At 47.7% G+C, this 20,487-nt stretch overlaps 1 protein-coding gene and 1 pseudogene across 1 annotated transcript; both read left to right on the top strand.

Moving 5' to 3' along the window:
• The first annotated feature begins 5,179 nt into the window (after positions 1–5,179).
• On the top strand, positions 5,180–7,901 carry LOC129393904 (PRAME family member 8-like). The gene is made up of 3 exons (XM_055098128.2): positions 5,180–5,466; positions 5,849–6,424; positions 7,340–7,901. The coding sequence occupies exons 1-3, from the start codon at positions 5,180–5,182 to the stop codon at positions 7,899–7,901; spliced, it is 1,425 nt and encodes a 474-aa protein (XP_054954103.2).
• Positions 7,902–16,655: 8,754 nt separating this feature from the next.
• Positions 16,656–20,131, top strand: LOC134729823 (NADH-ubiquinone oxidoreductase chain 5-like; annotated as a pseudogene).
• Positions 20,132–20,487: the final 356 nt, after the last annotated feature.

Genomic DNA, 20,487 nt, shown 5'->3' on the forward strand with positions numbered 1-20,487 from the left:
TTAAAAAAAAGCAGGACAACTCTCCCAGGTGGAGAAGACACCAGCTGCCTCTGCGGTGCTGAGCCCAGGAGCAAGATGATCACTGTTCAAACTGCCTTGGCAAGTTGTTTCAAAGAAATAAAACCCTTGGCTTCTCAGTGTTTTGAGTCACATTGCACTTAGTAAATGTTCGTTTTACTAATGTTTTTCACTTCCCTGTATATTTATATTCAGCAGTGAGAGACCTCTTCATATTCCAACAAAAAGTGATTAAAGGATTTGGGACACCTGTGATTATCCCCATGGGTTATTATGATCGCTCTGCACCGCGCAGCCTGCACAGACATTTTTCTGACCGGGACTGCAGTGCTGAGCCTGGTGTCCTCTGCTGAGTTCATTTTCCAGCTTCCTTGCATTTTATTCATCTTCCCTGGTAGCACCTGGAATTGCAGGAAGCAATCCCAGGTGCTCAGTGAAGGTCTTTGAATGAATCAAGGGGAGAGGAGTCAGGGGGAGGCAGAGGGTGTGGGAGGAGTCACATGTGCCAGAATCTTCTCTTCAGACGTGTCACAGGGAGTCCCCTCCAGGCACTCTTGTTGGGTCTCAGTGCTGGACATTGGAGGATTTTTCTGACTGAGGATCATTGTGCCCTCTCTGGATCCACTGGAAAGCTCTGGGCAGCCAGATGAGCCTTGGTTTGACTTCCATCCTCCATGATTTTCCCTTTGCTTGTCAGAGGAGGTTTGGAATAACTTGGATGTCAGGGACTCTGAGCCAGACCCCATTCTCTTTCATTCCCTCCTGAAAAGCCCAGTCCTCACTGTCCCATAAGGCTCTGACCAGTGAAAAGATGGAGCTGCACGATTTCCAAACAGAATCCTTTCCTTGGCCTCAAGCCACAGCTGCTTCCCTCTGACCTGCTGCTTGTCTTTGGATCCAGGATGGACACTCGCCACCCGCTCTTCCTCTCCTGGGAATCCCCACTCTCCTGACTCTGTGCCCCTGGGGCAGGATGGGGCAGCCACTAAAATCTCATGCAGACCAGGGCACATAAAGTGTCTTGGGAACTCACAGACCCAAGTCCAAGCCCCAGTGCCCCAGGGTCTCAGACACAAGTCCCTGCCTTTCAGAGACACAGCTCTATGAGAGCCAGAGAACCTGGCTGCCTGCTCTGCTGCCACCTCCCTCCTTCCCCTTTATTTCAGCCCCATCAGCTCCTCTGGTCACTCCCCTTCTTGGCCCAGTTCCTACTTTCAGTCCCTCTGGCTCCGTCCAGCCTGGAGTGAGGGTGCAGACCTCCTCCCACCCCAGGCTCTGAGCACCTCCCTCAGCATCAAGTGTCTGCTTTCAGGGTGACCTTGTCCTCAGACTTGATTGGAGGAAGAAAGAGAGGAAGCCCCTATTTTAGCTCATGATATTCATGAATCTGACCTGGAATCAGACCTGGTTGAGGACCAGAGAAGGGCAACAGGGCCAGAACAGGGAGTTTGACTCTTAGAAATGCAGAGAGGGTGAACAGCTCAGGCTAAGAAGAGACCTGACTTGGACAGAAACAGACTGACTGCATTCCAGGTGCAGCCTTGTCAGCTCTAAGGCTGAGCCAGGGGAGCCTGGGAAGGGATGGCCCCTGCACCGGGACATTTCCCAGGACCTCTTCTCAGCCTGGCACCCATAGGAAGACCAGAGGACTCAGGTCTCCTTCTGCGTGCCAGGCAGGGTCACCCTCCAGCAGTCCGGTCCCAGGGGGCCTCTTTAGGGCCAGAGCAGCAGCTGAGGAACTCCCTGCTTTATGGCTTCTCATGTTCACCAAAATAGCTCAATAGAATTTTGGGAGAATTCCTCAATGACTGCTCTGGGGTGAGGGTCTCCCAGCATTGTGGCCATGTTCTGTTGTTCAGGAGATTTGGGCTGAGGTATCCAGGATGCATAAAGAGATACCTGCCTTGACAGCTCAGGCTGGAGGATGGAAACAGAAGCTCAGAAATATTCTAGTGACCCTCAGCAAGGGCCTGGGGGAGCTTTGGTATTCTGGTGGAGATTCTGTGAGTGGAGAAGGGGTCAGGTCATCTTCTCAGAGGGGCTCTGAAGGCTGCTCTGAGTTTGACAGCAGATGAGCACCTTGAGAAGAACAGGTGACAGGACATGGTAGAAATGCCCCCATGTGCGGGATTCTCAATGGGGTCCTGGGGATGGTGCTGGACCTTCTGAATTGGGCAGGAAGGGAAAGTTTGTCAATCAGTTCTTTTCAACATTTAGATTATTGAAATCCTTAGGGGATCCTCTAAGCCCCTCACCTGAGGGGTCTGTCCATCATTTGCTGCCTGAACACGGGCAGGTTCCTCTCCCTAGCCAAGTCTCAGGGTCACCACTTTAAAAATGGGGAATATAGCAACATGCCTTAGATTCCTCGTGAGGGAGAGCTGAGATCTCGGATGAATGGTACCAGTCCCTGCTGTGCCTTGTGCATGCTCAATCAACAGAGACACTCAGGATGACCTTTGGTGCTGAGCTCACCCTCAGCCTCAGGCTCACAAAGTGAGGGCAGGTGAAGTAGAAGCCGCACTGAGCACGTTTCAGTTTAACTCGATTGCACACATAGCAGGGCATTGATAGTGAGGTCAGAAATGTGGAGAAAGAACATTTACAGAAATATTCCATGATGGAGAACATCCTTCAAAGTACTGCAGTTTTGGAAGCCAGTGGCATCTCCGAGCTGTTTGGGTTTCATATGGAATGGGAGAGAAAGGCCTGGAGGACTTTCTGGAGGCGGGGGACGTTCTTGCTACTTTGTGCCCTAAAATAGCAGAAGAATGACTGTGTGATCCTGCTTAGGATGGGAGCCATCCCTGAACTTAGCAGATCTTTTAACATGAAATAGAGCTTCCAGGTTTTGTTGGGGAAATGTATTATACATTTGCACACAATACAACCAGATGTGTGCACCGTTCTTAAAGACAGGAAGGCTGAGTTTCTCTCTCTTCCTTCCTTCCTTCCTTTCTTTCTTTCTTTCTTTCTTTTTCTTTCTTTTCTTTCTTCCTTCCTTTCTTTCTTTCTTTCTTTCTTTCTTTCTTTCTTTCTTTCTTTCTTTCTTTCTTTCTTTCATTTCCTTCCCTCCCTCCCTCCCTCCCTCCCTCCCTTCCTCCCTCCCTCACTTCCTTCCTTCCTTCCTTCCTTCCTTCCTGTGGCATCTGCCCCAGCTCACATTCTCAGATTCCATCTTCCCAGGCTGATTTTCTGAGGCGAGCCCATCATTTTTTGGAGTAAACACGCTTTCCCTTGTAGTAGAGGCCAAGACTGTATCTGCCTCCTCTGCCCTTAAAGACAATGTCGTGTTTGAAGAGTCTGCACTGTCTCTTTTGTAATTATTCCCTTTTTAATTTTTAAACTCAATCTAGACAGAGTCTTTCAATCCTTCTGTGGAGATGCCCACAAAATACCCACCATGTTTTATGCTGTCTTGGTTCCTTTCCAGGATTCTATTAGAACACCCGGTCCCATCCTGCCCAGCCCCCACCTCACTTTGTCATTCTGTCCTGATTTCCTGCAGTGAAGCCTTGACCTTAGTCTTGTGATCAATCACACCCTCCGTGGTTCCCTTTTCAACCTGAACCCACATATGACCTGCCCTGTTATAAAACATAAAACCCAGGTGACCATTGGATAAAGGAGCTTTTTAATCCATTTTCTTAGGGTGGACATCACTGTCTTTTTAAAGCTGTTTTAACTGTCTTAACGAAACGTGTTGATAATTTCGATGTGGCCACAGATTTTTCCATAAAGATATCATCAGGTTTTGTTTTTTCTTTCTAATGCCAGGAACAGATTAAACCTTCCATGTCACTATGAAGGTCACATATTAGTCAAACTTCATCAGTGTTTGGGGAATAAATGAATTAATGAGTTTTGGACTTTCACCCTGTTATTTATTCTTTCACTTTCATAAATGCACATCTAATTTAATCAATGAATCAGAAGAAAGTGTGAAACTCAATCAGGATTAACTAGGTGGAACTTCAGAATCTAATCACGTATCACTTTCTGATTGGAAGCTGGTGATTGAGAAGGGGAGGGTGTGGTTAGAAACATCAATAAAAGCTCCTGAGTTTGCACAGGAGAGACCCAAAGCCCTGGTGCCTGGAACTACTGCTTGATTCTCTGAGAGATCCCAGCACCCTGCAAACTGAGTCCAGATCTGGTAAGTCGCCACCTCCTTAGGAACATGCCCATCTGATCTGCAGCCAGCCAGTCAGGGATGGTGACACGCAGCCCAAAGTGGCACAGAGAATTTCCTGTCTGTTTTTTCAATTAAACAGATGTAGGTTTTGATTTTTCCTCTAAATATAGTTTTGACTTCATCCCTCAAATTTTGATTTCTGCTTCATTTTTCTCATTTCAAAATTCTTATTGAAGCAGTTTTTTAAAAAAGATATTAAAAATTTACAGTTGGATGAATTTTTATGTCTTGACATGTGAAGTTACTGGTTTCTGTGCCCTTCAGCTAGAGTTCACACACTTGGTGATATTGTGATTTTCTCGAGTCTTGTTCTGAACATGGGATTTATCTCTGCCCTTAGACTCTGTCCCTAAGTGGGTGATTGTGAGTATGTGGAAGGGATGTGTATTGGATCCTTCATCTGAGACTTAGTGTTTCCATCCGCACCTTCCAAGTGCTCTAGAATACTGCCACACTGCTTTTATAGTTTCTCTTATAATTTTTCAAAATAAAAACAAATGGCATTGATTTTAGGGAGTCACTTTAGTCTTCCCCAAGCATGCTAATTGTGTAAACTGAGAATGCAGGCTGTGTGGGGCCACAGGACAGTCATTCTCATTGTTTTTGGGTGGTAAGTAGCAAAAAAATTTCCCTCAAAAAGGTGGAGCTTAGCTTTCAGGATCCTGAGTGACAGATCCCAGTAATCCTGAGTTTCAGTGGAGCAATGCATAGAAATTAATGGGCCACTGGCCACCTCGTCCCCTCCTTGGTGTTTGGAAGACATTCTTTGTGGTAGTCGCAGGGGCACAGGTACAGATTTGTGGCCACCAAGTGCAGAATGGAATTGGGGGGAATTGAGGGCTTTTCCACCTCCACCAGAGCAATGAGATTAGCAATAGGAGAAGATGAGGTGATCGTATTTGGCCTTAGAGTGATGCCTTTTCTCTGGATTTGTCCTCTAGAGTTTTCCCTTGCAGATTCATCAAGATGAGCATCAGGGCCCCACCCAGACTCCTGGAGCTGGCAAGGCAGAGGCTGCTGAGGGACCAGGCCTTGGCCATCTCCACCGTGGAGGAGCTGCCCAGGGAGCTCTTCCCCACACTGTTCATGGAAGCCTTCAGCAGGAGACGCTGTGAAACCCTGAAAACGATGGTGCAGGCCTGGCCTTTCACCTGCCTCCCTCTAGGGTCCCTGATGAAGTCGCCTCATCTGGAGTCGTTAAAATCTGTGCTGGAAGGGGTTGATGTGCTGCTGACCCAAGAGGTTCGCCCCAGGTGAGGTGACCCAGGTGTCCAGGTGGGGAGGGCCCTTTTGTCCAGGGTAGGGACAGCTGTTTCAGGAGGAGGAGGGGCACAATGGAGGCCCAGAGGCTTCTGATGGTGCCAGTGAGGAAGCTCAGGAAGGCCTTGGCCATTGCCCAGCCCCTCTGGGAAAGGACTGCTCACCATGCAGGGTCCACTGAGGAAACAGAAACTTCTCTTCTAGTGGCTCTGAAAGCTACAGGCAATGGGGATGAGGCAAAATCCGGAGGGCAAAGGGGTTGGACAAAATCAGAGAAGGAAAAGTGGCAGAGAGGAGAACAGCTGATGTCTGGGATGTAAATAAAAGCTCAGGTCCTTGCCTTAGTTTGGAGCCTCTCTTCTCCTTTACCCACAGGCAGTCAAAACTTCAAGTGCTGGACTTGAGGAATGTGGATGAGAACTTCTGCGACATATTGTCTGGAGCTGCTGCATCCTTCCCGGAGGCTCCGAGTCAGAAGCAAACAGCAGATAACTGTCCAGGGACAGGCGGGCAGCAGCCATTCATGGTGTTCATAGACCTTTGTCTCAAGAACAGGACACTGGATGAATGCCTCACCCACCTCTTAGAGTGGGGCAAGCAGAGAAAAGGCTTACTGCATGTGTGTTGCAAGGAGCTGCAGGTTTTTGGAATGCCCATCCACAGTATCATAGAGGTCCTGAACATGGTGGAGCTTGACTGTATCCAGGAGGTGGAAGTGTGCTGCCCCTGGGAGCTGTCCATTCTTGTCAAGTTTGCCCCTTACCTGGGCCAGATGAGGAATCTCCGCAAACTTGTTCTCTTCAACATCCATGCATCTGCCCGCATTCCCCCAGACAACAAGGGGCAGTTCATTGCCCGATTCACCTCTCAGTTCCACAAGCTGGACTATTTCCAGAATCTGTTTATGCACTCTGTCTCTTTCCTCGAAGGCCACCTGGACCAGCTGCTCAGGTGAGGAAGGATGGTGAGCTTTCTCTGCAGACCACAGCAGAGCCTTTCTTTGTTACAGTAAACACCAGTGGGTATGCACTGTGAGCCTGTGAGGAAGTAAGAGTGAGGGGACACTAGAATATCCATGCATTATCCTGTTGGTGGCTCTGTCCTGATATGGGTATCACACAACCATCCCAATAAAGTCAGAGGGATCTCCTGGGCTAGATGCTATAGAGAAGGTGCCAAGCTAGGAAGCTAGCTACTGCAGGGTTTAGATCTGATGAGAGTGCATTTGTGAATTCCTCCTGAGGATGTGTGTCTAAGTTAAGATGATGGGAAATAGGGAGGTGAAGAGGGCACTAAAGAAGAGAATGCCCATCACACTCCTATATTTTAAAATATGAGGTCTATCCTCACCTGCCTAGTGAACAGGCAAAATCCTGTGTTTCCCTGTCAGCACCCTGTTTTGAGCTCCAGGTCGGTAATTAATGTATTGAAATACATGATGATAGAATAGAGGGCGAGGGAGCAGGAGTGAAGAATGGTAAAAGTGATAGATGGTTTGCTGATGGTACAGGCATGTCAGGGTCCCCTGCAACCTGGCCACCCCAGCTGATGTTGCAGGATCCTGCCTGGGTTTGTCATTTAGGCCTGTGTCTCCATCGGGCCCCTGTGGCCCAGAGATGTGGTTTTCTACCTGACAGATGAGGAAAGGGAGCCTTAGAGTTCATGGACTTGATCCAGTCACCTCGGTGATGGTGAAGGACTGAGCCTCGATTGGGACTGCACTGAAGGAACAGAGTCTCCATTCCCAAACCCCAGGTGCTGACTATCCTCAGATGAGCAGAGCAGCCCTGGGTTATGGAGAGCGTCATCTCTCACCCTGAAGTCATCCCCACCTCTCTCCTCTAACTCCTTCTTGTTCTCTCCCAGGTGTCTCCAGGCCCCCTTGGAGATGGTCGTTATGACCGACTGCCTGCTGTCAGAGTCAGACTTGAAGCATCTCTCTTGGTGCCCGAGCATCCGTCAATTAAAGGAGCTGGACCTGAGGGGCGTCACACTGACCCATTTCAGCCCTGAGCCCCTCACAGGTGTGCTGGAGCAAGTTGTGGCCACCCTGCAGACCCTGGACTTAGAGGACTGTGGTATCATGGATTCCCAACTCAGCGCCATCCTGCCTGTCCTGAGCCGCTGCTCCCAGCTCAGCACCTTCAGCTTCTGTGGGAACCTCATCTCCATGGCTGCCCTTGAGAACCTGCTGCGCCACACCGTCGGGCTGAGCAAGCTAAGCCTGGAGCTGTATCCTGCCCCTCTGGAGAGTTATGACACCCAGGGTGCTCTCTGCTGGGGGAGATTTGCTGAACTTGGGGCTGAGCTGATGAAGACACTGAGGGACTTAAGGCAGCCCAAGATCATTGTGCTCTGCACTGTCCCCTGCCCTCGCTGTGGCATCAGGGCCTCCTATGACCTGGAGCCCAGTCACTGCCTCTGTTGAATGCCTGCCATCAGGGTGGATATATTTCAAGCTTTCTTCTGGTCATTTCGCAGCTGAAACCTAGGCCATGAGTGCATGTTAAAGGGAGCACAGACCCATCGTTTCAAATGCCTCCTCAGTGTGAATGGGAAAGGAATGAGGATGCAGGAGGGGCAGGACTGGGGGAAAAGTTGACTTGGAGTGGATGGGCTCTTTAGAGACCTGTGTCCCAGAGAATCAGAAATGGGAATCTGAATTGCTAGAGTGAGAATCGGGGAGGAGAGACACATGAGAGGGTTACCCCTGCACAGATGGTTGTAAAGTAACAGTCAGAAATAAAGGGAAACTGAGTGGAAACTCTCTGGTGTCCTCCATAATTGCTTAACATGGCTTAACAATTAAACAATTTAAACCTAAAAAAGTCCAGTTACTGATCGAGCTAATAAGGCACTGATTTGTCTGTGACTGATGAGGTTCAGCTCCTGGAAATCAAGCCATCAAAATGGAATTTGATCATTTGGAACAATTCCCTCCTTTTCTTTTCTTCTCTCTGTGCATCTGTTACCTTCTTGCTATTCTCTGTGCCTATTTAATGGGTTAATACACATGAGAGATGCACACAGGGCCTGAAGCATTCTAAGTGTAAAGTGAGTGTCAGCCCCTGAAGTTAAGCCCCTTCAGGTGCCCTCATTCTGTCCCAATGCCAAGACCCTGTTCACTCTCAATGGGTGGATTCAGAGCTCTCAGTTCCTGACTGTTACCTGTGCTGGGAAAGGACTTCACTGCCCAAGGCGTGGCCCTGCCCTGGAAGGAGAGCTCCACACTGTATGAGCAGGAGCCTCAGGGCATCACTAACCCATGCCTGTCATGGTGGGTAGCGGCCCTTGCTGAATTAAAGTAGTTGTGGCCAATAAAGACATCCAAATTCCCTTTTAGCAAAATGCTGACATTACGGAGGCATATAATACCTATAACATCAATGAAAGACCTTTTCTTAACTCCTCCTTTTTCTCCCTGTGAAGGAAGACTAGTGCATGGTAGTAGGAATCACACATCCTTAGAGGGTGGATGATGATCAAGTTCCTGTGGGTAATTAATGACCGCACCTGTGCTGAGGGACCCTACACAAAGGGCACCTAAGTGTAGAACCCTGCCGAGGACTCAGGGGCTGGTGCTGTTGGGCACGAAACAGCCAAGAGGCTCAGTTTCCCTGTAAAATGAAGATGATGATGCCACCACCCTATGAGACTATCGTAGGACCCAATGAGACGGTGCACGGCCAGGACTTGGAATGGGGCCTGGCATAAAGTAAGAGCTCAATACATGCATCTTGTTCTTTTTTTTCCCGTCCTAATAGAAGTCCCAGCATTCTTCACACTTCAATCTCACCACACCAGTGGGCTGAGCAAGTTAAGCCTGGAGACGTATCCTGCCCCTGAGGAGAGTTTGAATTCCTTGGTTCGTGTCGATTGGGAGATCTTCACCCCACTTCGGGCTGAGCTGGTGTGTACACTGAGGGAAGTCAGGCAGCCCAAGAGGATCTTCACTGGTCCCACCCCCTGCCCTTCCTGTGGCTCATCACCGTCTGAGGAACTGGAGCTCCATCTTTGCTGCTAGGGAAGGCGTGCCTAGCAGGGTAGAGAAATCCAAAGTTCTCTTCTAGGCCCTTGGACACTAAAATCTAGTATGTAGGTGCAAGTTATGTTTGTTTTTTCTTATTTCCTTTTTTAATAATTCTAAAATTTTATTAAAGAACATTTGAGACAGGGTTTCGCTCTGTTGCCCCAGCTGGTCTGAAACTGCTGGGCACATGGGATTCTCCTGCCTTGGCCTCCTAGAGTGCTAGGATTACTGGCATGAATGATTGTGACCAGGCCACATGCAACTTACAGGAAGCAGAGAATTCTTTGCTTCAGGCAGGTGCTCAGTATGAGGGAAAAGAGATAAGAGCAGGGGGCAAGACTAGAGGAAAATGTTGAGGTGGAGTCAATGAGACCTTACGGGACCCATGTCCTACAGAGTCAGAAAGAGAAGCTAAAGTTCTACAGTGATGAGAATGTTATCCCTGCAGGGACGGTTACCCAGGAATATCAGAAATAACGTCAATGAAAACTTTCTGGTGTCCTCTGTATTTGATTGACTTGTTTTAGCGATTTATACATCAGAAATCTCTAGTTATTGAGTTACTGATGGAAAAGTATCAAAGTACTCTGTTGTCTGTGATTGAGATTCAGCTGCAAAACATCTAATTCCCACCCATTCTTTTTCTTTGCTTTTTTTAAAAAAAATAAATAAATAAAAGACAACATCTTGCTTTGTCACCCAGGCTGCAGTGCAGTGGTCCCATCTGGGCTCACTGCAATCCTATCCTTTGGGGCTCCAGTGATTCTCATGCCTCAGCCACTCTAGTAGCTGGAATTGCATGCAAGTGCCACCAAGCATGCTACTTTTTGTATTTTTAGTAGAGAGGTGGTTTTTCCATGTTGACCAGGCTGGTCTTGAGCTCCTGGCTTCAGTGATCTGCTGACCTTGGCCTCCCAATGTGCTGGGATTACGGGTGTGCCAATGATCTCCACCCATTCTTTACTTCTCTTCAGTCATCTGTTTTTTCCTTACATTTTCACCTGCAAGGAGCAGCTCAGTCAGGCACAAAGGGACGGGCAGAGAGGGGCCCCGAGGAGAAGATGGGCTTGAGGTGGTAGGCAGAGCTGGGATCAAGCTACAGGGGCCTTTGTTGGGAAGCAGAAATGGCACCTAGTTCAATGACCTGGCCAGCTATGGGGCCACTGTGCCCACCCTGCTAACAGTGCCAAGTTCCTGGGTGTCAAAGGGAGGTTCTGTGCTAATCCTCCTGGGGCTGCATTTCCAAGATCTGCCCCCCACAGGGGTGACCACGGAGACTGACGTTCCTAATTGCTGGGTCTGGGGACCACGGTCCACTCCTGGAGGCACCCCACCTTGGCAGGGTTGTGAGCCAGGCCTGTGCCCCATGTTCCTGAGGCAGACAGCTGTGCCACCCACACCCTCTCATGGCTTAATGAGACCCGCTCCCAGGTCTGGAGCCTCTACAAAGCCTCAAACTCACTCCTCACTGCCTGCTGTTAGCCTGCAATATTCTTAACTAGAGTGCAGTTGGGGCTCATTAAACCAGACCCAGAAGCATTGGGTTTGTTTTTGCAGGGTTGGCCAGAGCTGCTGTGAACCTGCATCTCACCTGTCACCTCTGTGGAGAAACACAGAGAGAGGGCATAACTGAGGCTACATACACTTTGAACCTGATGGGATCCTGGGACAAGAGGGAGTCCTGGCTCTCCCGAGTTGGCAGGACAGTAGCTCCAAAGGCACAACTGAAGCTGCCCAGGTCGCAGTTCCAACCAAGGTCCCCCAGTACTCTTGGGGGCTCAGGAGGTCTCCCCTTCTCCTGCAGCATGGGGGTGTCTGCTCCCACTGTGTGGTCCCTCCTGGCACCTGCTGTAATTTTGGAGCGGGGTTGGGGTCAAGCATGTATGCTGTGGCAGCCCAGATGAGTGTGCGCATGCTCAGGTTAGTGCTGATGCACCGTCCGCCTGCTGTCTTGAACACTCTGGGCTTTGGGCCCTGATGAGCATGGGAGGGAGGCTGAGAGGGGGCTGAGGACAGATCAGTGCTGGCCTTTGGATGCTCCTTGATGCAAGTGACCTGGGCGCCATGGGTGGTGGTGGCAGGCAGACAGACTCCTGGATGGGAAGACGAGGGTACCTGGTGAGGCTCTACCTTGTGACCAAGCGGGGCCTGAAGCCCGTGGGCTGGTCCACTAGTGCTATGGACCAGAGTGGGAATATGTGGTGCCTTTTCTGTGCCTGCCAATGGCTACCTATGACCCAAGCAGCACATACTTCCTTCCCCATGATGCCCCAAAAGCCCCAGACTCAGGGAAAACATCAGGATGAACAGTGGCAGAGTGAAACTACCCACTCTTGGATGATTTTCCTGCAGAGACAAGCAATCCACTCCGGGGCCTTTTCTCTACTGAGAGCTGTGGAGATGATGAGATGACTTTCCTGGAAAGAGCAGCAGACACCACTGTGTACTCCAGGGACAAACATGGAAGCTGCTTTTGCTGTGCCTGGTTCATTTGCAGCCTTGCAAAAATCTGGCACCTGTGCTGGCACCTGGAGCTGCCTGCCCCACTGCTGCGGGAGCCAGTGACTGTCCAAAGTGGCCAGACCCCCTGCTCACTCACACACCCCTCACTGCTCCAGTCCTGACCCTCCCTTAATAGGCATGTGATCCAGGCCTGAAGCATGAGCCAAGCATAGTCTACCAGTCTGAGTGGGCAGAACAAACCCAGTGAACCCCATCAAAACTCTGGCAAAGGTGCCCCCAGCCATAGAGGCTTCTGGCCAGAAAAGTCACATCCCAAGGATTTCATAAGAGAAAATTACTTAAACACAAAGAAAGACAATAAGAAAGGAAGGATGGAAGAGAGAAGTCTCTAACCAACCAGAAAACAAGAAATTAAATGGGAGTACTAAGCCTTTATCAATAACAACAATGAAGACAATTTATCTCAGTTCTGCAAGTGAAAGTCTTAGGGTCGTTGAATGAGTAAAAGAATAAGACCATACTATATGCTGTTTTCCAGAAACTCACTTCACCTATAAGGACACATGTAGTCTGAAAGTGAAGGGGTAGAAAAAGATATTCCATGCAACACACCTGTATTTCCAGCTAACTGGAAGACCGACATGGCAGGATCATTTCAGCCTGAGAGGCCAAGGCTGCACTGAGCCGAGATTGCACCACTGCACGCCAGCCTTAGAAACAGAGTAAGGCTCTGTCTTTCAAAAGAAGAAGAAAGAAAAGAAAAGCAAAGAAGATGTCTCTTCACATTTTATGCTGCACAGGCATTTTTTTACTGATCTGCACTGCACTGCCAAGCCAGGTGTATTCTGTTGAGCTCACTTTGCAGCTGCCTTGCTTCTTGTTTATCCTAAGTAGCACCCAGAATAGTAGGTGGCACATTGCAGGCACTCAGTCAAAGGTTTTTTTTTTTGTTGTTTCACATTTTTTTGTCTGTTTGTTTTGTTTGTTTGTTTGTTTTTGAGACAGAGTTTCACTCTTGTTGCCCACCCAGGCTGGAGTGCAATGGCGTGATCTCAGCTCACTGCAACCTCTGCTTCCCGGGTTCAAGCAATTCTCCTGCCACCACACCCGGCCAATAGGAAGGGGAGGCACTGGATGTTAATAGTGTCAAATGTGCCAAAATCTTCTCTGTGGTTTTTCCCCAGAGTCTCCCCCTCCAGGACCACCTGAAAATCCTCAGCCCGGGACAATGCAAGATTTTTTTTGACTGAGGATCACTGTGCTCCTTCTAGATCCACCAGAAAGTGCCAGGCAGTCTGATAGGTCCTGGTTTGACTTACATCCAGCAAGACCTTCACCTGGTTGGCAGGAGTAGATATGGGGTCACTTGGATGACAGGGACTCCAGTCCAGACCCCATTCTACCCCATTCCCTCCTGCAAAGATCAATCCTCACAGTCCTATGAGGCTGTGGCAAGTGCAGAGACGGAACTGCACCATATCCAATGTGCCTCCCTTCCCCTGGCCTCACACCAAGTCTCCCTCCCTCTGACATGTCCCTTGTCTTTGCATCCAGGGTGGATGTTTGCCATTGACTCTCTCTCCCCATGTCTCCCTGCTAGACTGACTCTTTGCCCCTGGGGTGAGATGGGGCAGCCACTGGAACCTCATGTAGACCAGGGTGAAATCAAAGGGCCTTAGAAACTCACAGCTCCACATCCAGGCACAGGTCCTTTGAGGATCTCAGACACAAGTGCACAGCTTATCAGGGACGTGGCTCTGTGAAAGCCAAATAACCCGGCCCCCTACCCTGCTGCCATCTCTCTCCTCTGTACTTACTCTGGCCCACATCAGCTCCTCTGGGCCACTCCCTTTCTGGGCCCTGTTCTTTTCCTTAGTCCCCCTGGCTCCATCCAGCCTGCAGCTGGATGGAGTTCCCAGACCTCCCCCACCAATCACATGCCTATCATATAGTAAAACTCAGCCCATGGCCCCTAACAGGGGCCCTCTCAGCCCTTCTAATAACCTCCGGCCTAGCCATATGATTCCACTTCTACTCCACAACCCTGCTCGCACTACGCCTACTAACTAACACGTTAACCATATACCAATGATGACGTGATGTAATACGAGAAAGCACATACCAAGGCCATCACACACCACCCGTCCAAAAAGGCCTCCGATACGGGATAATTCTATTCGTTACCTCAGAAATTTTTTTCTTCGCAGGATTTTTCTGAGCTTTCTACCACTCCAGCCTGGCCCCCACCCCCCAACTAGGAGGGCACTGACCCCCAACAGGCATCACCCCACTAAATCCCCTAGAAGTCCCACTCCTAAACACATCTGTATTACTCGCATCAGGAGTATCAATTACTTGAGCCCATCACAGCCTAATAGAAAATAACCGAAACCAAATAATTCAAGCACTGCTTATTACGATTTTACTGGGTCTCTACTTCACCCTCCTACAAGCCTCAGAGTACTTCGAATCCCCTTTTACCATTTCCGATGGCATCTACGGCTCAACATTTTTTGTAGCCACAGGCTTCCACGGACTCCACGTCGTCATTGGATCAACTTTCCTCACTATCTGCCTCATCTGCCAACTAATATTTCACTTTACATCCAAACATCACTTCGGCTTTGAAGCCGCCGCCTGGTACTGGCACTTCGTAGATGTAGTCTGACTATTTCTATACGTCTCCATCTTCTGATGAGGGTCTTACTCTTTTAGTATAAGTAGTACCGTTAACTTCCAATTAACTAGTTTTGACAACCTTCAAAAAAGAGTAATAAACTTCGTCCTAATTTTAATAGTCAATACCCTTCTAGCCCTACTACTAATAATTATTACGTTCTGACTACCACAACTCAATGGCTACATAGAAAAATCTAACCCTTACGAATGTGGTTTCGACCCTATATCCCCCGCCCGCATTCCTTTCTCCATAAAATTTTTCCTAGTAGCCATCACTTTCCTATTATTTGACCTAGAGATTGCCCTCCTATTGCCCTTGCCATGAGCCCTACAAACAACCAACCTACCACTAATAGTCATATCGCCCCTCTTATTAATCATTATCCTAGCCCTAAGCCTGGCCTACGAATGATTACAAAAGGGGTTAGACTGAGCCGAATTGGTACATAGTTTAAATAAAACGAATGATTTCGACTCATTAAATTATGATAATCATATTTACCAAATGCCTCTTATTTATATAAATATTATGCTAGCATTTACCATCTCACTTCTAGGAATACTAGTATACCGCTCACATCTGATATCTTCCCTACTATGCCTAGAAGGAATAATACTATCACTATTCATCATAGCCACCCTCATAACCCTCAATACCCACTCCCTCTTAGCCAATATTGTACCTATCACCATACTAGTCTTTGCCGCCTGCGAAGCAGCAGTAGGCCTAGCCCTACTAGTCTCAATCTCTAACACATACGGCCTAGACTACGTACATAACCTAAACCTACTCCAATGCTAAAACTAATCATCCCAACAATCATATTACTACCACTAACATGATTCTTTAAAAAACGTATAATTTGAATCAACACAACCACTCACAGCCTGATTATTAGCACCATCCCCCTACTATTTTTTAACCAAATCAACAACAACCTATTCAGCTGCTCCCTGTCCTTCTCCTCCGACCCCCTAACGACCCCCCTCCTAATACTAACTGCCTGACTTCTACCCCTCACAATCATAGCAAGCCAGCGCCACCTATCCAACGAACCACTATCACGAAAAAAACTCTACCTCTCTATATTAATCTCCCTCCAAATCTCCTTAAGTATAACATTCTCAGCCACAGAGCTAATTATATTTTATATCTTCTTCGAAACCACACTTATCCCCACCCTAGCTATCATCACTCGATGGGGTAACCAACCAGAACGTCTGAACGCAGGTACATACTTCCTATTCTATACCCTAGTAGGCTCCCTCCCCCTACTCATCGCATTAATCTACACCCACAACACCCTAGGCTCGCTAAATATCCTATTACTCACTCTTACCGCCCAAGAACTATCAAACACCTGAGCCAACAACTTAATATGACTAGCGTACACAATAGCTTTTATGGTAAAGATACCTCTTTACGGACTCCACCTATGACTCCCTAAAGCCCATGTCGAAGCCCCTATTGCCGGATCAATGGTACTTGCTGCAGTACTCTTAAAATTAGGTGGCTATGGTATAATACGCCTCACACTCATTCTCAACCCCCTAACAAAACATATAGCTTACCCTTTCCTCATACTATCCCTATGAGGTATAATCATAACAAGCTCCATCTGCCTACGACAAACAGACCTAAAATCGCTCATTGCATACTCTTCAATCAGCCACATAGCCCTCGTAGTAACAGCCATTCTCATCCAAACCCCCTGAAGCTTCACCGGCGCAGTCATTCTCATAATCGCCCACGGACTTACATCCTCATTACTATTCTGCCTAGCAAACTCAAACTATGAACGTACCCACAGTCGCATCATAATTCTCTCCCAAGGGCTTCAAACTCTACTCCCACTAATAGCCTTTTGATGACTTCTAGCAAGCCTCGCCAACCTCGCCCTACCCCCCACCATTAACCTTCTAGGAGAACTCTCCGTGCTAGTAACCTCATTCTCCTGATCAAATATCACTCTCCTACTTACAGGGTTCAACATACTGATTACAGCCCTATACTCCCTCTACATGCTTACCACAACGCAGTGAGGCTCACTCACCCATCACATTAATAGCATAAAACCCTCATTCACACGAGAAAACACTCTCATATTTATACACCTATCCCCCATCCTCCTTCTATCCCTCAATCCTGATATTATCACTGGATTCACCTCCTGTAAATATAGTTTAACCAAAACATCAGATTGTGAATCTGACAACAGAGGCTCACGACCCCTTATTTACCGAGAAAGCTCATAAGAACTGCTAACTCGTACACCCATGTCTAACAACATGGCTTTCTCAACTTTTAAAGGATAACAGCCATCCGTTGGTCTTAGGCCCCAAAAATTTTGGTGCAACTCCAAATAAAAGTAATAACCATGTATGCTACTATAACCACCTTGGCCCTAACTTCCTTAATTCCCCCCATCCTCACCACCTTCATTAACCCTAACAAAAAAGACTCATATCCCCATTATGTAAAATCCATTATCGCGTCCACCTTTATCATTAGCCTTTTCCCCACAACAATATTCATATGCCTAGACCAAGAAGTTATTATCTCGAACTGACACTGAGCAACAACCCAAACAACCCAACTCTCCCTGAGCTTTAAACTAGACTATTTCTCCATAATATTTATACCCGTAGCACTGTTCGTTACATGGTCCATCATAGAATTCTCACTATGATATATAGACTCAGACCCAAACATCAACCAATTCTTCAAATACTTACTTATCTTCCTAATTACCATACTAATCCTAGTCACCGCTAACAACCTATTCCAGCTCTTCATCGGCTGAGAAGGTGTAGGAATCATATCCTTTCTACTCATTAGCTGATGATACGCCTGAACAGATGCCAACACAGCAGCTATTCAAGCAATCCTATATAACCGTATCGGTGACACTGGTTTCATCCTAGCCCTAGCATGATTTCTCCTACACTCCAACTCATGAGACCCACAACAAATAACCCTCCTAAGTGCTAATCCAAGCCTTACTCCACTACTAGGCTTCCTCCTAGCAGCAGCAGGCAAATCAGCTCAATTAGGCCTTCACCCCTGACTCCCCTCAGCCATAGAAGGCCCCACCCCCGTATCAGCCCTACTCCACTCAAGCACCATAGTCGTAGCAGGAGTCTTCCTACTCATTCGCTTCCACCCCCTAGCAGAGAATAACCCACTAATCCAAACTCTCACACTATGCCTAGGCGCTATCACTACCCTGTTCGCAGCAGTCTGCGCCCTCACACAAAATGACATCAAAAAAATCGTAGCCTTCTCCACTTCAAGCCAACTAGGACTCATGGTAGTCACAATCGGTATCAACCAACCACACCTAGCATTCCTACACATCTGCACCCACGCCTTCTTCAAAGCCATACTATTTATATGCTCCGGATCCATTATCCATAACCTCAACAATGAACAAGATATTCAAAAAATAGGAGAGCTACTCAAAACCATACCCCTCACCTTAACCTCCCTCACCATTGGCAGCCTAGCATTAGCAGGAATACCCTTCCTCACAGGTTTCTACTCCAAAGACCTCATCATCGAAACCGCAAACATATCATACATAAACGCCTGAGCCCTGTCTATTACTCTCATCGCCACCTCCCTGACAAGCGCCTATAGCACCCGAATAATTCTCTTCACCCTAACGGGCCAACCTCGCTTCCCAACCCTCACTAACATTAACGAAAACAACCCCACCCTGTTAAATCCCATTAAACGCCTAACAATTGGAAGCCTATTTGCAGGATTTCTCATTACCAACAACATTCTCCCCACATCCACCTCCCAAGTGACAATCCCACTTTACTTAAAACTCACAGCCCTAGGCGTTACTTCCCTAGGACTTCTGACAGCCCTAGACCTCAATTACCTAACCAACAAGCTCAAAATAAAATCCCCACTATATACATTTTACTTCTCTAACATACTCGGATTCTACCCTAACATTATACACCGCTCAATCCCCTATCTAGGCCTTCTTACAAGCCAAAACCTGCCCCTACTCCTCCTAGACCTGACCTGACTAGAAAAGCTACTACCTAAAACAATCTCACAATACCAAGTCTCCGCCTCCATTACCACCTCAACCCAAAAAGGTATAATCAAACTTTATTTTCTCTCTTTCTTCTTCCCACTCATCTTAACCTTACTCCTAATCACATAACCTATTCCCCCGAGCAATCTCAATTACAATATATACACCAACAAACAATGTTCAACCAGTAACTACTACTAATCAACGCCCATAATCATACAAAGCCCCCGCGCCAATAGGATCCTCCCGAATCAGCCCTGGCCCCTCCCCTTCATAAATTATTCAACTTCCCACACTATTAAAATTTACCACAACCACCACCCCATCATACTCTTTTACCCACAACACTAATCCTACCTCCATCGCCAGCCCCACTAAAACACTCACCAAAACCTCAACCCCTGACCCCCATGCCTCAGGATACTCCTCAATAGCCATCGCTGTAGTATACCCAAAAACAACCATTATTCCCCCCAAATAAATTTTAAAAACCATTAAACCTATGTAACCTCCCCCATAATTCAAAATAATAATACACCCAATCACACCACTAACAATCAATACTAAACCCCCATAAATAGGAGAAGGCTTAGAAGAAAACCCCACAAACCCCATTACTAAACCCACACTCAATAAAAATAAAGCATATGTCATTATTCTCGCACGGACTACAACCACGACCAATGATATGAAAAACCATCGTTGTATTTCAACTACAAGAACACCAGTGACCCCAACACGCAAAATTAACCCACTAATAAAATTAATTAACCACTCATTCATCGACCTCCCCACCCCATCCAATATTTCCGCATGATGGAACTTCGGCTCACTTCTTGGCGCCTGCCTAATCCTTCAAATCACCACAGGATTATTCCTAGCCATACACTACTCACCAGACGCCTCAACCGCCTTCTCATCGATCGCCCACATCACCCGAGACGTAAACTATGGCTGAATCATCCGCTACCTTCACGCCAACGGCGCCTCAATATTTTTCATCTGCCTCTTCCTGCACATCGGCCGAGGCCTATGTTACGGCTCATTTCTCTACCTAGAAACCTGAAACATTGGCATCATCCTCCTGCTCACAACCATAGCAACAGCCTTTATGGGCTATGTCCTCCCATGAGGCCAAATATCTTTCTGAGGAGCCACAGTAATTACAAACCTACTATTCGCCATCCCATACATCGGAACAGACCTGGTCCAATGAGTCTGAGGAGGCTACTCAGTAGACAGCCCTACCCTCACACGATTCTTTACCTTTCACTTTATCTTGCCCTTCATTATCACAGCTCTAACAGCACTTCATCTCCTATTCTTACACGAAACAGGATCAAATAACCCCCTAGGAATCACCTCCCACTCCGACAAAATTACCTTCCACCCCTACTATACAATCAAAGACATCCTCGGCTTATTCCTTTTTCTCCTCACCCTAATGACATTAACACTATTCTCGCCAGACCTCCTAGGTGACCCAGACAACTACACCCCGGCTAACCCCCTAAACACCCCACCCCACATTAAACCCGAATGGTACTTTCTATTTGCCTACACAATTCTCCGATCCATCCCCAACAAACTAGGAGGTGTCCTCGCCCTACTACTATCTATCCTCATCCTAGCAGCAATCCCCATCCTCCATACATCCAAACAACAAAGCATAATATTCCGCCCACTAAGCCAATTGCTTTACTGACTCCTAGCCGTAGACCTCCTCATCCTAACCTGAATCGGAGGGCAACCAGTGAACTACCCCTTCATCACCATCGGACAAGTAG

Source organism: Pan paniscus, chromosome 1, assembly GCF_029289425.2.
Source record: "Pan paniscus chromosome 1, NHGRI_mPanPan1-v2.0_pri, whole genome shotgun sequence".
Classification (NCBI taxonomy): Eukaryota; Metazoa; Chordata; class Mammalia; order Primates; family Hominidae; genus Pan; species Pan paniscus.

Excerpts from the sequence above, each read along its gene's own strand:
- LOC129393904 (XM_055098128.2), top strand. The coding sequence starts at position 5,180 with ATGAGCATCAGGGCCCCACCCAGACTCCTGGAGCTGGCAAGGCAGAGG. Across the intron at positions 5,467-5,848 it reads ACCCAAGAGGTTCGCCCCAG|GCAGTCAAAACTTCAAGTGC; the intron begins GTGAGGTGACCC and ends CTTTACCCACAG. Across the intron at positions 6,425-7,339 it reads CACCTGGACCAGCTGCTCAG|GTGTCTCCAGGCCCCCTTGG; the intron begins GTGAGGAAGGAT and ends GTTCTCTCCCAG.